General features: G+C 39.8%; 2 protein-coding genes across 8 annotated transcripts in view; one reads left to right on the forward strand and one right to left on the reverse strand.

Moving 5' to 3' along the window:
• Window positions 1-6,348, reverse strand: part of dst (dystonin) — a 103,343-nt gene extending 96,995 nt beyond the window's left edge. For both annotated transcript variants that reach the window (XM_085477920.1, XM_085477919.1), the window contains exons 1-4: window positions 5,989-6,348; window positions 5,636-5,667; window positions 4,287-4,475; window positions 171-384 (exon numbers count right to left, since the gene is read on the reverse strand). In XM_085477920.1, the coding sequence (XP_085334046.1) occupies window positions 171-384; window positions 4,287-4,475; window positions 5,636-5,667; window positions 5,989-6,172 (619 nt within the window). In that variant the 5' untranslated portion in view covers window positions 6,173-6,348. The remainder of the gene's footprint in view (window positions 1-170; window positions 385-4,286; window positions 4,476-5,635; window positions 5,668-5,988) is intronic.
• Window positions 6,349-8,914: 2,566 nt separating this feature from the next.
• On the forward strand, window positions 8,915-17,122 carry znf451 (zinc finger protein 451). Of its 6 annotated transcripts, XM_085477925.1 has the most exons (14): window positions 9,609-9,819; window positions 9,923-9,965; window positions 10,066-10,129; window positions 10,373-10,456; window positions 10,558-10,671; window positions 11,194-11,305; window positions 11,689-11,836; window positions 11,944-12,070; window positions 12,158-12,317; window positions 12,500-12,638; window positions 12,776-14,292; window positions 14,362-14,430; window positions 15,697-15,762; window positions 16,980-17,122. In XM_085477925.1, the coding sequence occupies exons 3-14, from the start codon at window positions 10,070-10,072 to the stop codon at window positions 17,018-17,020; spliced, it is 2,637 nt and encodes an 878-aa protein (XP_085334051.1). In that variant the 5' UTR covers window positions 9,609-9,819; window positions 9,923-9,965; window positions 10,066-10,069; the 3' UTR covers window positions 17,021-17,122. The 6 variants fall into 6 exon arrangements, with proteins under 6 accessions (XP_085334052.1, XP_085334054.1, XP_085334051.1 ...); XM_085477926.1 differs by lacking the exons at window positions 9,609-9,819; window positions 9,923-9,965 and adding an exon at window positions 8,915-8,993; XM_085477928.1 differs by lacking the exons at window positions 9,609-9,819; window positions 9,923-9,965 and adding an exon at window positions 9,547-9,602.

Genomic DNA, 17,122 nt, shown 5'->3' on the forward strand with positions numbered 1-17,122 from the left:
TGTCCCCAAATAAACCTGAGCTCACGAGAAAATAATAAACTTAAGGAGGTCTGTCATTTTTTTTCCTCTAAATACATCATATGTGGGGATTGTAACATATCCCAAGACGGTTTTTGTCCTTACTGCACATTGCTATCTAATAACTCCATATTAAGGAGACTCCCCCTCACCTGCGATCCTGAGCACAGCTCTCTCCGCCGGATCCAGCACGGATCCTCCCTGGATTTTCCTCTTGGACCGCTCATGTCTCGGCAGGTTCCAGGGTAAAGTGTCTCCGGGTGCGGGAGACGCCGATCCAGATTTAAGACTGTACTCATCCTCGTCCGAAAAATCCGCCGAGGAAGACATGGAGCAGTGTAGGGAAGGATTGCCCGAACTGGAGCTCTGTGAGACAAAAGAAAAATGGGGATAAGGGTGGAAAGAACAATGCTTGTCTTTAAATGTATGAGAAACACAGCTAAGCAATTAAAACGTTCACAACCCAGCCCCTCCCCGCCTCACCATCGCGGGTCAAGGTGCATAAATATGGGCACGTTAGGTGTGAGGACGCACACTTGATCCACCAACTCCAAATGACCCGTAACAATAAGCGAACGAGGCAAATGAAAGCGATGCGAAATCAATAGTATCTGGCTCCCCCGCCAGGTCAATGACAACACTTACCACTGTATACATGGAGACCTGTCAGCTGGAAGAAAGGCAAAAAAAAAAAAAAGAGAGAAAAGAATCCTTATGCGTGTTATTGGCTTTCAGACTTCATAGACATTTTTCACAAGGTGCCACGCCCTTTGAGTGATGCTCCGGCCACGCGTTCGTTCCTTGTCGGAGCATTAAAGATGTGAGGTGATGTCAGATCTCCAGAGGGCTGGAGGGATGATACGCTGTGTGTTGTCGAGGCAAAGCTGGACCGTGATGGGAGAGCAGAATGCATGTGTCTGCGCGTCATACCCGGTAGCCAACAACAGCAGCTCCAGGAGCAGCGACGGCGGTGTTAGAGCGCCATCCTTGTACAAATCTGATGTGTTGCTACAAATAGCGACCTTAAACGCGGGGTTAATATGAAGACGGGGGGTAATCCCACTGATTACCATGGCGAGGACTCCACAACAGACCCCCCTGGGTCACTGCTCTGACTTTGCACACAGTTACACAATTACGTGCGGATGGACACTGAAGTGTTAAACAGAGTAAACCACTGTGCTAGTCAGAGTCCAGCGGTTGCACAACACGACACACTTGGTTTAAATATTAAATCAGAAATATATATTTTAGAACAAAACCAAATTAACTGACATTTAGTTCCAGGATTGACCAATTAGTTCAGTTCTCACACATTCTCCTTTTGTAACACAAGTCACAACAAAAACGCTCAAAGGCAGGACTGGTAAATGGATTACCTTCTTTTGCAATTCCTTGCTGCACCCTAACACACCTGAGGTTGGGCAAGAGAACAAATACAGGCAAGCACAGCCCAGTGGATAGGGTGGGGCAAAGTTATAGCAACTTCAACCACTTAAGTGACAAAAGTGCAGTTTAATGACACTTGAAACAGATAATCTGTGCACAGGAAAGGAAGAGGTCTGCCTTCCTCTTAGTCCTGTGTTATTAAAAGGTAAACCTAGAGCTTCTGCACAGATTGTGAAAGTGGAGGATATTATTTCTTTGGAGTGACAGAAAGTGATTTGTGGCTTAAAATAGCCACTGCTTTCATGGCTGTCTGCAGAGCTGATAAAAGCAACATGCTGTTAATATTAGCAGCCTTTTTTTTTTTAATTGTCGCATCACTTTTCATCAGGATGAGATCAGTCCTAAAAAGTGCAGCTTAGTGTTGCAGTTTTTATCAGCTCTCTTCATAATTCCTACTCATAAAATGCAAAACAACTGCACGATTCGAGGAAAGTTAGTACTAACTTACTACTGGAATAAAAGCATGTTCTCAGAAGTCCGTTTGCACTTAGTTTCATTTAAAGAAAATTACAGGCATAAGACTAGCTGAAATATTAGATCCACTCTCACATCACTTGGGGAAGTAGATGATTCTTTATTACTTTTTAAAACCTCGTAATCTTTGCCCAAGAGCTGTTACTGGCGCTAAAAATAATATGAGCATGATCATCACGAAGGTTACTCTTTACCGGTGAAGACTTCTTTTGGTTACTGTAAAAGAAACCAAATTTTTCCACTCACGACCTGGTTTGAATCAACACTGGGCTGAAATTGCTTGTTTAAGCTGTATTCTGCTGCTGGTCAGTGTCATTTATATAGATTACATGTTTATCAAAAAAAAACATACACAAAGAACATTTGGTTTTATCACAACAAGCGAACCATGGTGGATTATTCATTTTAAACACACTGTTGTGAGCTAGGCATGTAAACACATTATAAATGATGTATTGTGGCCTGAATTAGGCCCGTGCTCACTGATCTTGTTGTTTTCATAATTGCATTCATCTCTTAATTGTTATTCTCATTGTAATTCAAGTAATTTGCAAACCTCCTTTTCTTGCTGTGTTGTTAAACTAACAAGATTGTGTCATGGCATCATTTATCTTTTTCTTAATCCTTGGTTAAACATTTCACCTGCATAACAAATGTATAAATAAAACGTCACATAAAATGTTAACTGGTGGCAGCAAAACATCTGGTTCAGAAGCCAAATGACTACATCTCATAGATAAGTCTTTCCTCATAGTTGGCTCCAGTCAAGTTGTTATTCATCTTGTCTGCTGACCAGTTAAATAGTAAAAAGCACAAAAGTGTTTCTGTTATCTACAGTATTGCAACACAACAAACAACTATTGGTGGAGTCTGCACCAGTGATGGGTGTGAGGAGATCAATATCATCCTTTGGACAGTTTGTCAGTCTAAATTTATACACTCATACTAAACAACACCAATGTAAAGCAGTAGGGGTATGCTGTATGCTGGTTAGTGTATTTAACATTCTCAATGCAGTCACATTTGAATCAGACACATTCAAAAACACCCACAGATGAGATGATTTTGTGAAATCAGAATTTCTGTCTCAGGAATTCAAATATATATTCCCAGATTGGAGGAGCAATACATAAAGAAAGGGCATCAAACCAAAGGACTTTAATGTGGTTGCACCTTTTGTTTCTGTAAGTCACCTTCTTTAAGGGGAGGTCCCCTCCTTCTTCTGCTTTGTGCTCCTGTAATCATACGTTATCCCCCCACCCACTCGGTCTTTGGGTCAAATGTTGTCCCTGTCTTTCCTTACTGTAAATTTTTACCAGCACAATCTGAAAGTGACAAAAGTATTGAAGGACAACAGGCCCAGTCGTGTTCTCAAGCAGTGCAGCTCACAGACAAGATAACACAAAGAAGGTGGAGATGTGGAAAAGGTGAAGATCTAAAACTGCGGTGAGTTAAAGGGCACAGGGAGCGTACCATATTATGCTTCCAAAGGCACGCACTAGCATGCAGGCTAGGATGACTAATTCAAATTATTTAAGGAGTCATAAAATCTAATAAAACGGGTGATTCACTTGTGAACTTCAAGCTGCAGCAAAACCAGAGTTTATTACTATAATTATTGTTATAATTAAGTGAAATATGTTTGGATTGTTGAGTCCACTGAACCTTTTTAATGATGCAGCTCCTTTAAAACACCGCGGCATGGGGCATATCCATAGAATACTTTATTTCTGTTGAGTTCATGTACTTTTTAATTTCTGGGGGAAAATATTTAAAGCAAAGATTACAGGATCTGTTGGTAAATATCTTTTTTAAATTTTTAAATGTAAATGCTGCTGTTGATTATTTGCACTACTGTCCATGTACAGCTCAAAGGCTACTTTTTTTTTTTTATTTAATGTATATCTTGCACCACTGACACTATTCTACATAGTGGCAGTAGTTCCTTAGAGTGTCCTTTATCTTTTCTTAATTCTTCTTTATAGTAAGACTAGGGAGAGACAGTATTTCAATTCTTCACTATGTCCTGTACAGGTAGCGGATTGGCAGTAAAAAAAAAAAAATCTTTAAATGTTTGGTCTTGATTATGATGATTAGAAACTGAACAAGACACCCTGCAGTACCAGCACAGCAACGTTTCATTTCTTGGGAAGAAACCCATCATTCAACAGCACACCCAAGTGTCAGGTTCCTTAAATAAGCATCTCCCCTTTGCCCTAGAGCAAGTTAGCACTCCTTTCCCAGAATCAAATGTACATTGTGATGTTCCTGTTGAGGGGAGCAAGCAAATCCAGCGTATTGTTTTATCATTACTCTTAATGGTAACAGTGAAGTGGGGTACCTACAGGTTTACGTGTAGGGGTGACTTGTACAGACTGGTAAAATTCTGGCAGGACTCTCTTCTTCACTTTGCGTTTTCTTAGAGACGATGATGAATCGGGTTCACTTTCAGGAACCTCGACCAGATTGGGCTTTTCCTCTGTCACTCGAGCATGTATGCTCCTTCTCGGGCGATGTGGACTGTGCCTGAAGCCCTGGGGAACATGAACATGTCAAGCTGGTAACAGATTATGCATTAAGCATACCTTAGCATAAGAAGTTAAAAGCTGTGTTAGATTATGAAGAATTACAGCGTTTGCAGTTCAGGTTTAAAGTAGAGGTGGGATGCTGTTACTTTATAGGCTGATCACACAGAAACTTCAGTCACTCTGAAGAGAAAATGTGCTTTTTGAAATTACATGTATCTCAAGTTTTCTTAAAGATTGAGGACACTGTTTTACAACATTAAGGCTCTAAAACTGCCCTGCATTTGATGTCCTTGAACATGATACTGAATCCCTACCAGCTAAAGTACTGAGTCAGTAGGGATTCTGTATCATGTGGTTCAATAACATGACCTACAAATGAAGGCAAGCTTTTGGTTTTGCAAATATAAAAACAAGAGAACTGCATTCTATTCTATAGCAGTGTGGTTGGCCATAACACTGGTCTGCCAATGTTGCACTTGAAATAAAGAATAGCTTTACTAAAACCTTACACTGTCATTAGTTTCCAACAACTCCATAGTTGCAATTGTAATTAAAAAGAGGTTATCTCTTTCATAGGCCAAGTCAGGAAGATTAAAACCGGCTACTAAAACAGCTTTATCCATAACATAATGTTAATTTTTAGTTTAGCATAGCTGTTGTAGCGCTTATTTTTATTCGTAATCATTCTCTTCCAGGCTAAAAGCTTAGTACTTACATGGCTATTTTCTTAAACCATTTCTACTTTTATTTTGAAAGCAAAAAAGCTTAAAACGGAAACGGATCGACAGAAAATGGTCTTCGTGTTTTCAGTCGTCAGCACCAAATGACATTTAACATAATGATATTGTGGATCGTTTTTTTTTTTTTAAAAAAAAAGCGGTTTCTGTGGACTCAGAGTTAGCTCTAACCCATGTGTTTCTGGGGAAAAACAGTAGTGAAACTGCAATATCACCCACATCATTTATTGATAACACATGCGCACTGCGCACAGCATAGACCCTAAAATAGCCATGCAGCCCTCGATAAAAGTCTAAAAGAAACGCTCTTTAAGGTGAAGCGTTGGTTAAATCACAGCTTAAAGCTTAAATGTAGTCTCACTTTAACACAAGTGATCATTCCTCCTGGCTATTAGGTGACAAAGCCATTATGTAAAAAGTTCATCCTACCTCTGATCGAAAATGATGCGTTCGCAGGCCAACTATAAGACAGATAACAGATGTTACAAAAAAGATGTTAGGATGTAAAACATTGCAATGACTGCAGCTCGGCTAAGAGATATGCATTTGGTCAGAAGTAATAACAAGTTTAAGATGCTTCAGGTTACTTTACGCACAGCATCACCTCTGAGTCTCACAGCCCGAACAGGCGTTAACAGTGATGACTCTGCTTTTATATACAAAAGATAAACATAATCAGACTATGAACGATTACACGTATCTCTAATGTCTGTAGGCTACATGAATATATGTACCCTGAGCTGTCAGGAGGAGAAGATGCGGCTGGCCTGTACGCTACTCACCGCGGTTCTTGGGGCGTCCAGAGAGCACAGATTTTATTGGATGCTTTCCATTACGAAGCCTGCGATGCCAGCAGCAGAAAAACAAAATTGTCGCAATAGTCCCCAGCAAAAGCAACAACAACAGCAGCACACATTGAATACTGTACGGCCTTAGTAGGACCAAAAACGCCGCAGCGATCATCATAAGACGAGATATAGGGCAGATCTGGCAGCCTCAGACAGCCGGCTCCTCCGCTGCCGTTATGTCGCTGATAACTCGGCAAGAGAATAAAGACACTCACTGACATACGTGAAGCATCGCACAGTAAACCGTGGAGAGCGCACGGGTCCAGAAAGGACAGCCCAGACTATTGATATCATTATTGTGGGGTACAATGCATGACTCAGCAGAGACGCCACTTTAAATTATTTATTTATTTTTTAACAGGGGCAGGGAGAGTCAGCAGATTCATCCCAGCATCACTCTGCTGCAGAGGGGGCTGCCCACACGAATAACGCTGCAATAGTAAATGACACTAATCCGTGTAGACCCGTGGATGTACTGCACTAGTAGGGTGGATATATATTTCTTTAATATTTTTAAATGTGATCTAGAGTGTCATCGCCACTGTATACACATACAGCATGTTTTTGGCCGGAAATGAAATATCGTTTGTATTTTGTAGAGCAGGTCTACCCAGTATGGTTTTAAAATGTATGATAGGTGCTGAGATGAGGCAGGTCCTATGCACAGATACTTTGAGGATTAGAGCGAGCAGAAACTCTGATCATAAGCCAACACGGGTTATGTAATTTTGGGGTGAGATGACATCATCTCTCCTTCTGCTAAATGAAAGACTCAGACAAGCAAAGTGTGGCAGGAGAAAAACACGTGTTTATACAACACCGCACATTGTGGGCGTAGGTATGTAGATTACGACTATTCTATTTAAATTCTTAGACTAGTAAATAAATAGTTTTCCACCTACGTATAACAACATATGTATAGTTGTATGTGTCACTCATACATTTACCAACTTACAAATATAATCATCCCAATAGTTAGACATAAAAATCGACATTTTATTTTTCAAATAAAAGAATTAGTTCTCATTATCCATCAGGTCATCTTTGATGTTTAAGAGTACAGCTTTCAGTATTATTGAATTAAACTGTGTTACAAAATGTCAGCTTTATAAGTTATTGTAAAAGCTGTGTACTTACAAACTGCAACTGATGCCCTAGATTGCACAAGGCTATACTAAAATGTCTGAAGGTGTTATCATTTGTCATAAAAAAAGCAACAACAACAACAAAACACAACCTACAGACCTTCTTTCACCTTGTTTGAATCCTGGTTATGTCTGTGTGCTTGGCTTTAACTTTCTAACTACATGGCCTGCTATAAATATCACTGCATATTGCCATAAATGCAGTGATATCATATTGCCTGTGTCAAATATGTAACATATGAGTTTTAATAAATAGAAGAGAACAGAACAGAATGAAACCCATATCCAAAAAAGTAAGATGCTGTATAAAATGTAGATAAAAACAGATTGTAACTGAATTTTTTAGTCACAATAGAACATTATAAAAAATCTAATCTTTCAACTAAGACATTTTACTATTTCATGAAAAAAAACAACATTATTATTATTGATGTCATCAGCACATCTAGAAACAGTCAGGATTTGGGCAACTAAAGCCTGGAGGTGGTGCTAAAAAGAAACAGCTGGAGTAGCATGTTGCAAGGGACTAGGCTCAGTGCCAACAGGTCAAAACAGAGTGTTTCAGAAGTAAAGATGGCTATAGGTTCACCAGTCGGCAAAAAACGAGGTTAAAAAATGTGGAACAGTTTCAGAATGACGTTCCTCAGTGTAGAATTGTGAAGACCTTGAATATTTCATTGTCTACAGTGCATAACATCATCAACAGAAAATCAAAATTGGGTGCCTGCGATATTTGAGCCCTCAAACAGCGCTGCATTACGAACCTGATGATCCTGCTATGGAAATCACTGCATGTGTTTTGAACAGAGTTCACAGTACCATCCACAAATGCAAGTTAAAGCTTAGGCATGCAAACAAGAAAACCTTATGTGAACATGATCCAGAAATGCTGCTGTCTGATCTGGGACAAAGCTCCCTTAAAATTGACTCTTTTAAAGTACAAAACTGTTCTGTGGTTGCACATCTGGAAGGCCACAATCAATGTTGTAAGGTGTGCATATTTCAACAAGGTGACACTAAACTCTATACTTTCACCAACTGACAACATTTGACACATCACAAAATAACATAAAACAAAGAAGACCCAGGAATGTGGAGCAACTACAATCCCATATAAGAAAAGAATTGGAAAAGATTCCTCTCCCAAAAGTCCAACAATTGGACTCATTAGAGAACCTAAACGTTTACAGACTCCTTTTAAAAGAAGAGGGCATGCTACACAGCAGTAAACATGGCCCTATCCCCCACCCTTTTGAGATGTGTTATACTTTTTTTATTGTGAATAAAATATTTGTTTATGAGATTTGCAAATCAATGCATGATGAAACTGGAATTACAGAATAGAGTAGATGTGTATTCTGCATTCAACAACGTGGTAGAGAAGGGCGCAGATGAGCACCATGTAATGCTGCTATTTACATATGTGTTTGGTGTTTATGTATATGAAGGTGTACAATTCATCTCTCCACTAAACGATGTTAAATATGATACATAAATATGAATCTAGGTAAAGTTGGCGCCTCTGGCGGGGATAACTAGAATATTAAAATAGTTGTAGTTGGTAACATCATCGCGCTTCGACCCGGATTAGATAAGAGCGCAGAGGCGGACTTTGTTCTCTCGTGTATTTTGTAGCAAGCCCAAGCTCCGTCCACGCGGCGCACACTCTGCAAACAAAAAAACCGCACCCGCGTCCGCATGACGTCATGACGTCCGGACTAGCTGCGTTTACGTTTATTTGGGATGTTGTAGCAGTGAGCTACCAATCTGACAGAGTGAGCAACACAGGCACAGGTAATGCGATGCTTATCTTAATTTAAACCATGAGTCTCAGTTATGCCGCATTTGATCGGTTTTACCGGACGTTAGCCCCTCGTCGGCATCCATTTATTTTTTTTAGAGAAGGTCGTGTAGCACCTTGTGGGAATGGGGGTTTTAGTTTCAGAAACACTTCCAGTAATACCCTACGAAGCGGACATTAGTTAAGCGGTGTGAAAACGCCAAAACTGCAAACACTCGTTTACAGTTTTTAATTTTTTAAAAATCTAACATTACACAACATAATATTATCTTGCATATCTCACACAGTGAGTGTTTGGGACCCATGAGTTATTTCTTTCAGAGTGGAGATATCACTGCTAATAATAGTCTTCACCAGAGTATGGTTGGTAGAACAATCCCCCAGCAGAAGATGAGTGAATTCTCGGTGACATGTAGGGCTTTTTAACTTCGATCATTTCAATGTGTGTAAAAATCGCTTTGATTTACATACTATGATCATCGAACTTCATGCAGCCCGTGAACGCACCACCATAGTGTAGTGGCGCGTAACTTCTTCTTCGTTCCACTTTTGAAGTGCTGTTTAGAAGCTCGCAGCTCACTCCTGCCGCCGCTGGTTAACAGGTATACTGCAACAACACTGATTTAAGTCGTTGAATAGTTGCTGTAGAGCAGCTCCCACATGAGAGGCAGCACCGAAGAGAAGTACTAAATGAGGTGGCGAAACGAGGAAGAAACTATGCCCCCATGTTGAATTTCTACACGGGTGACCCTCGTTAAAGCAAGTCGTATTTTCCTACTTTTAAAAGGCTTGACAACGACAAGAAGTTTTCAAAAAAAGGTGCATGCTAATATTCGTTTGCTCAACGTCTCGCATATTTGCTACGAGACCTAAGCTATCCAGCTGCTACTGTTTCCTTTGCCTAACTGTCTGTGTTGTTCAGGCTTAGCTTAAACGTAACTGTTAAGCTAATTGCACCAAAAGAGGTAATTATAATTGTTACTGTGTTGTCCGAAGAACTGTCGCTTAGCTTTATAAGCACGTACTCCAGCTTGAAAACGTGTGTTATCTTCCCGTTACCTTTAGGAACATGTCCTCCACAGTTGACGCAGATGAAGATGAGGTGGAAAAAGAAGTCGAGTTTGTATCAGTAAGTCATATGCACTCTGGCTCTATTAAATAAATATTAGTTGAAAATGATAACATTTTGGTTTTCAAACTAGTGGCATTGTTCACTGTCACGTCAATGAAGCCTAATAAACAGACGGCTATTTTTTCTCTCAATTCACTGATGTCTCATACTGTCCAGGTCCTTATGATTTGGACTTTAGATGTGTTTTATAAGCCTGAAATAGTGTTGATGTTTTTCTTTCTTTTTCTTTTTTTAATGCAGGAGGGCCCTCTCAGACCAGTATTGGAATGTATTGACCTGTTGAGTGACAGTGAGGATGAGGGATGTTCATCATTGCCCAATACAGTAAGTTTTTTTTTAAACAGATCATTTGGTTATTTAATCCTTTTAATTCATATGTTAATATCCTTTTTTTCTTAAAAACACATTATTTCTTTCAATTGTAGCTTGAAGATAAAATCAGCCGACATAAAGCACGTGTTACATCTACCCTGGACAGACTGGCACACCAAGTGGCTGTACAGAAAAAGGAACGAGCAGATAAATGCAGAGCATTCAAGGTAAGGTTGTTGACAAATAAACTGAGCCACTGTCATTTGTTGTTTGTTGGACTTTCATTAATCATTTAGCCTGTCAGAAAATTGATTCTGTTTTCACTGTTTCCATTCAGATCTGTACCTTTTTTTTTATGCACAGCAGGAAAGAAAAGATGCATTGCCTTATGCTTTACGTGAACTGTTGTAAAATAAATTTTACTATGAATTTTAAATTGCTAACACATACATGTGCTCATTAACATATTCACAAAGAACATGAAATTTAAACTCAACTTTAGATCCTCACCAAGATTTTACTGGGTTAGTGTATGGGTAGATTAAGCCCAACTTTATGAGCAGCAGTGCCCCCCTGTGGGCACAAAAAATGGGGAAGGTAGTCTATTCATAACATGCAACATTACTTGGAGAACCAACATTAAACAGTCAGCTGGTTTTCACTGATGTGTTGTTTTGTTTGTTTGTTTTGTTTTGTGTTTTCTATGTGAGGCAAATATCTTACGTGTTACGTCTTTGTCCCTTTTTCAGGAGAAGCAGATCCTACAAAAAGCTCATGGACAACAGGAGCTGGCTGTTAGCGCTGTAAATGGGATTAATCAGGAAGCCAAACGTTGTGTAGACATGTGGTTAAAGATGCCAGGTAATTATTGATCGGAATTAGAAATCTGTTGTAGTTGTTTTACTCAAATAAGTAGAACGACTTTTAAAACATTTTCCTGTTACGTAGTTGCTGTTTGTTTCTGTCTTTTTGGTTTGTTTTTTACATTTCTATCATTATGCTAATTGCCTCTGCCAAGGAGGTCATGTTTTTGGTAGTGTTTGCATGTGTACATGTTATTCTGTCTATCTGTAAACACAATGGCTTGAAATGTTTTGAATGAATTCTAAACAAACCTTCTAGTGGTGTAGAGTGGCTTGCATCCACCGGGGTCAAATCAATGATTTATTGGTGCAATTTTCTGTTATAGTTGTCAGTGGAGTGGCTTGTGGGACTTAACATACTGCAATATTGTGTTTATCTAGGTCTTAAACCTGGAGCGATCAGTGCTGGTTCCGAGGGAAGACAAAGAGCTTCTTTCCACAGAACTATCTCAACTAGGCATACTTGTCCAGTAATTAACTGTGGTCGAGTTTATGATAATGCTTCCCTCCTTGATGGACACTTGAAAAGGTAATAATTCTTCATTCGTGAGTGTGTTGGTACAGCGGCTTAACTGTTTTCCTCACAAAAAATGGTTGTCTCTTGCACATGTATTGAGTAAAAGCTCTTGTATGCAGGTTTGATCACTCCCCATGTGACCCGACTATCAATCTTAAAGGAAGTCCATCAGAGTTTTTTGCCTGTGTTGCATGTGGAAAGAATTTTCAGGCCAAAGAATCCTGGAGGAACCACGTTAAGTCGAAGGTCTGTGCACTTTTCTGACTGTGCAATTAGAAGTTGCAGCCTGAATCCCTGCATGGTGTAATAATTCAGAACTGTTTTGGTTACTAGGTGTCCTCGTCTAATGCCGATGGTCATAGCATCAACCAGATGTATCAGCGAATTGTGTGTTTTGCATGTCCTGCCTGCTACAACCTCTTCAACCTCAGAGACGAGTGTCTCCAGCACATGTCAGCCGAAAGCCACTTCAAAGACTCACTCGCCTTAAGAGGTAATTTTTTTCTTTTTTTTTCTTTTTTTCCTCTAATAAATAAAATCATTACTTAAAAACAGCATTTTATATTTACTCAGGTTACCTTTGTTTGTGTGGTTCTAGAGGATCTTAGATACTGGAAAGTAGCTAAATGAGCCAATTTGCATTTTATTTTACATTTGATTTTAAAAAACCCACAGGAAGTCCGCTGCCAGTCCCTGTCCCTCAACATGTCAAGAATCGTCTCATCGCCTTGTGCAAAGATGTAGCGTTCAGTGTCCGCTGCTCTTTGTGTCATAACGTACTGATCTCCCATCAAGCAGCTCAAGCTCACTTTAAGTATGTTTTGTTTTTGTTTTGTTTTTTTACAACATTTGAATGTAGTGAAACCTCTTTATATATATTTCACTGATTGTATTCAGATCCTTTATGAAACTCATTTTTATGGCCCTTGTCCCTCATTTTCCTCTTTTTAGTGTGTACTGCAGACAGGGCTGTGCTGTGGCCAAAGCTGACAAGACGATAGTGCAGGTCATGAATCAGCTGCAAGTGCGAGGACAGTGTTCTGTCTGCTGTGAAATCTTCCTCAGCCAAGCTGAAATTGAGAGACACAGGGAGTCGATGCAGCATGAAGTTGAACTCAACCAAACAATGGCAAAAGCACTTCTTCAGCACTGCAGGTTTAGTGAAATTCAACACTTGAAGAGAGCTAGAGACTCAACAGACACAGAGGAGACCACTGGCCTTGCAACACCTCTCAAAAGAAACAGGAAGAGCGATGACCATGACAGATTTCCAGCTAAACAGCAGAGCTTGGGGACAAGTGTGACTGTTACCAGTAGCGGGAGCGTAACAGCTTGGTGTTGCGAGTGCGGTCTTCAGTTCTCAGACGAGGCTGGAGCCAGTAAGCACCTTCTGGCTGTGAACCAAATTTTCCATCAGTGTGGCGTGTGTGGCAAACATATGGGGGAGTCTTCCATTGCACGTCTGCATATGAGTCGCTTTCACGGGGGCGCTCATCTCTCAAACTTCCTCTTCTACTGCCGCAAGTGCAAAGTGGAAATGCCTCGGTACGAAGACATCCTGTCACACGTGTCCGGAGCTCACAGCGGACACACGTATTTCAGTGAACAAGAAGTGCCTGAGCAGCTTCCCATAATTGTTGATGTCAAGCCATCCACTAGCAGTGACGTCACATTTCACTCCTCGTCTGTGGCCAAAGTCCAGCTGAGCACAGAGGTGTCTTCATCAAAAGTAGAGCAGTCTTGGATGTGCAGGATGTGCGAGGATGTCTTTGACTCGGAGGCTGCCGTCCGTAAACACTGCAGCGATGTTAGTAGTCACAGCTTTCAGAGATTCGTCTGCGGACACTGTCCACAGAAGTTCTTCAAAGAGTCCACCGTACGGAGACACTGTATGAATGAGCATGATGGGCTTGTAAAAACTTCCTATTTCTGCGGCCTCTGCGACAGCATGGAGTTTGGATCTGAGGAGGAGTTTTTTGAGCACTACAAGAATCTTCACAGTAAGGACTACTACTGCATGGATGAGGTTGAAGTTGTTCAGCCAGATGCCGCTGATGCTGCCGCTGCCGCTGAGAGGACCAGTCAGTTTACATGCCCGTGCATGGGTTCGGAAAAAAGTAAAGAGGACATGAAAGCCACTTACACACAATGCATGAGGAATCTGGCTGCGGAAGAAAAATGCCAGTACATCTGTGTGCCTTGCGATGTATCTGTTCCATCCTATGCACAGATCAAGACTCATGTCCACACAAAACACACAGCCTTGAACCTGGACAGGAGCTTTGACATCAGATGCAAAGACTGCCAAGAGAGTTTTATGGATGTACCGAGTTTCCATAAACACTACCACTTGCAACATTGTACACTGGATCCCTGCATGAGTTCCAGGACCTGCAGGAAAAGCTCAAAAGCCGAACCCACCACTCCAATAATACCTAATGCTGCGGAGATCAAACCAGACAGCAATGGTAAATCTGTTAAAATGATTCACATTTAATGTCTTGTTTTTGGATGTTAATTTGTATTCATGTTCGCAGAGATTGACGACGAAACGCTGACATTTTTGAACATTGATCACACCAATGACGAGAGTGAAGTGCAGGAAGGTAGGCAGTAAACTATACATATATATCACTGATATACAGATGAGGCCAGAATTATTAGTCCCCCTATGAATTTTTATTTTTATTTTTTTTTAAAAAGTGCTGTTAAACAGAGGAAAGAATTTTAATCACAGCTTTTCAAAAAATCTTAGATTTTTATTGGTTACATTATTTTTATTTTGCACACAGGAACCAAATTATTTACACAAACTACCAGATAAGTCATCCTGATGCTAATAGGTTGTGTATCCTTTTTGCTGGATAACAGCCTGCAATAGTTTTTTGTAGTTTTCAACAAGTCTCACACACATCGCCTGAGCAATCCCTGTCCATTCCTCTTTGCCGAGTCTCTCAAATGCGTTCAGATTTGATGGGCTCCTGGCATAGTCCTTGGTCTTCTGTTTACCCCACATCAAGTCAGGTCTTTGAGCAGTCCAGCCAGTAATGCTGACTTTGGTCTTCTGGAGGTAGTTCTTCACCAGGAGTGACTTATTGTTTATGTTGTCATGTTGAAAGACAAAGTGACTGCTCAGACCCAATTTTCCTGGTTTTCTTTAAAAATTTTCTCATATCTTTTTTTCCTTCAGGATTTCTTTGACTTTGACAAAGGTGTTTTTCACATGATAACTCAAACTCTTTTTGAGGTTCTTATGCTTTCTTTAAATTGGAAGATGAACCCACAGCTTTAATGATTTTAAAAGCTTTGAGCATTACAAAAATAAAGCACATCATTGCACAGTGGTGATTTTTGCTATAGCTAAATAAAAAGGCCAGTTTTCTCAGGGAGCAAATATTATTGACCCTGGTAAAAAAAAAAAAAAAAAAATTCTGAAACAATTCTGTTATTGTGTGCAAATAGAAATAATTTATGCTTCCTAAAGAAAACTAGTGTGTTTAGTAATCCTATATTGAAAATCCTTAGCTCTATTAAAAAAGTACTAGAGCAAGTTTGAAATGGACAAAATTTTTTAATTTAATTTATTTTATTTTAATAGGGGACTAATAATTTTGTTGTCACCTGTAACTAGAAAGAAAAGACTGGATACTAAATAAACGCTACTTCTTTTTTTCTCTCTTTTCGTCATGAGACCCTAACGGCTGTCTGTTTAAAGAGAATTCTTGCTTTAGCTCAACTGCTAATAATTATTTGCATAATTAATCCTATGAATGTCCTCTCAAACAAAAACACACTGATTTACTTGTCTTAAAGTATCCTCATTAATCTTGATTTTTAACAGCTTGGATAAACGACTCTGTATTCTGTTACAGTTGAATCGGATGATGAAATGAAACGCGCGCTGTCTTTGAGCGCAGAAGAAGGACAAGAGTCAGCAGGTATGTGTGTGCAGGGCTGAGGATATAGTCTCTTTCTCTTTTGAACAGTTTGTAAGTCAGTACAATACGACATATTGTATTTTTTTGTTATTGTATTCAGATAAACATCCAGTAAGTTATACAGTCGGTGATTGTTAACATTGCCCTGCACATTAAGGAATGAAAATGTCAATGGATAACATGCAGGCTTAAAAAATATTTGAACAGTTGGTTCAGTGAGGTTTATTCCCAGCCTTCTGGGAGAGTTTTTTTGTTCTTTTATTAGATAGGAACAGACAGGAAATATGGGAGATGCAGTGTGATGTGCACTCGCAGTCTGGCTGGCCAGGAATCGAACCGTGACTCACTGCTTGGAGGAATTTGAACACATTTAACAAACATCGAGATAAAGAATGTGTTTGATCAAAAGGATGAAAGAGAAACTCGACTGTAGTTTTGTGTACTAAAATGATGTCAGGCTTACATTTGAGAAAGCAGGAACCTGCTGCTTAAATCGGAAAGTAATGTGATGAATTACATCTGTGTAAACAGGTTCTTCAGAAATTCATAAATTCCCTTCCTACTGGGGACAAACAGTAAAAGACTGTGATGTGAGCTCAAGCATAGGATGACACGTTCATCCGACCATCTCAATCTTCAATCCTCCATGGTTATGAAATATTTTCAGAAAGATGAAGAGAGAAGTCAGTCCTCGGAACAAAAGGCACTCAGAAAGGCCACCATCAGATTACAAAAAATGCTTAGAAACGCCACAGAGGAGTGCTTTGAGCAGGATTACAGACACAGCTCATTTCAAAGCCAAAGTGTGGGTAGAGGGGAGTGGAAACTATCCAGCTCACAGACTGGGACAGCTAGGCTTAAATTTACAAATAACACGCACAGAAAGTCTGCAGCTTTTGAAGGTGTTATTTTCAGACAAGTCCAAATTTAGCATTCATGCTGATCTCTTGAATGGAGTAAGAAACTCCAATCAGTCATGAAGAGGGGGGCGGGGAGTGTGGATGACCTAAAGGCTCTGCTGGCTCAAAGACGAAGGAAACATTTTGGGGATCACTATAAATAGATTTGGAGATATGAAAGAATAGAAATGTTAAAGTTATGACATTGTGGTCAACATAAAATGTTCTCAGTGTTGTTGAAATGATGCAGTTTGTAGTGTTTTCCATATGGCCATGCTGGTATGAATGAAGGTTTTCTCGTGTAATTTGTTTTCACAGAGTTGGAAGAAGCTCTCAAAAGAAGCCTCCTGGAGTTCTGAGAAAGCCAGTAGTGCTTTTGTAACATGCTGTTCATCGAACGTTATACTAGAATGTTTTGTACAAGGTAACGTGTTCAGAATATAATAAAGAATTAAATGTTT

The sequence above is a fragment of the Copadichromis virginalis genome, linkage group LG13, assembly GCF_057382275.1.
Source record: "Copadichromis virginalis isolate Kocher_CV1m ecotype Utaka linkage group LG13, C_Virginalis_male_GT1.1, whole genome shotgun sequence".
NCBI classification, from domain to species: Eukaryota; Metazoa; Chordata; class Actinopteri; order Cichliformes; family Cichlidae; genus Copadichromis; species Copadichromis virginalis.

Bases quoted from the DNA above. Each gene is read 5' to 3' on its own strand.
- znf451 (XM_085477926.1), top strand. From the start codon at position 10,070: ATGTCCTCCACAGTTGACGCAGATGAAGATGAGGTGGAAAAAGAAGTC. The intron at 10,672-11,193 runs GTAAGGTTGTTG...TCCCTTTTTCAG, and splicing joins ATAAATGCAGAGCATTCAAG to GAGAAGCAGATCCTACAAAA. The intron at 11,306-11,688 runs GTAATTATTGAT...GTGTTTATCTAG, and splicing joins CATGTGGTTAAAGATGCCAG to GTCTTAAACCTGGAGCGATC.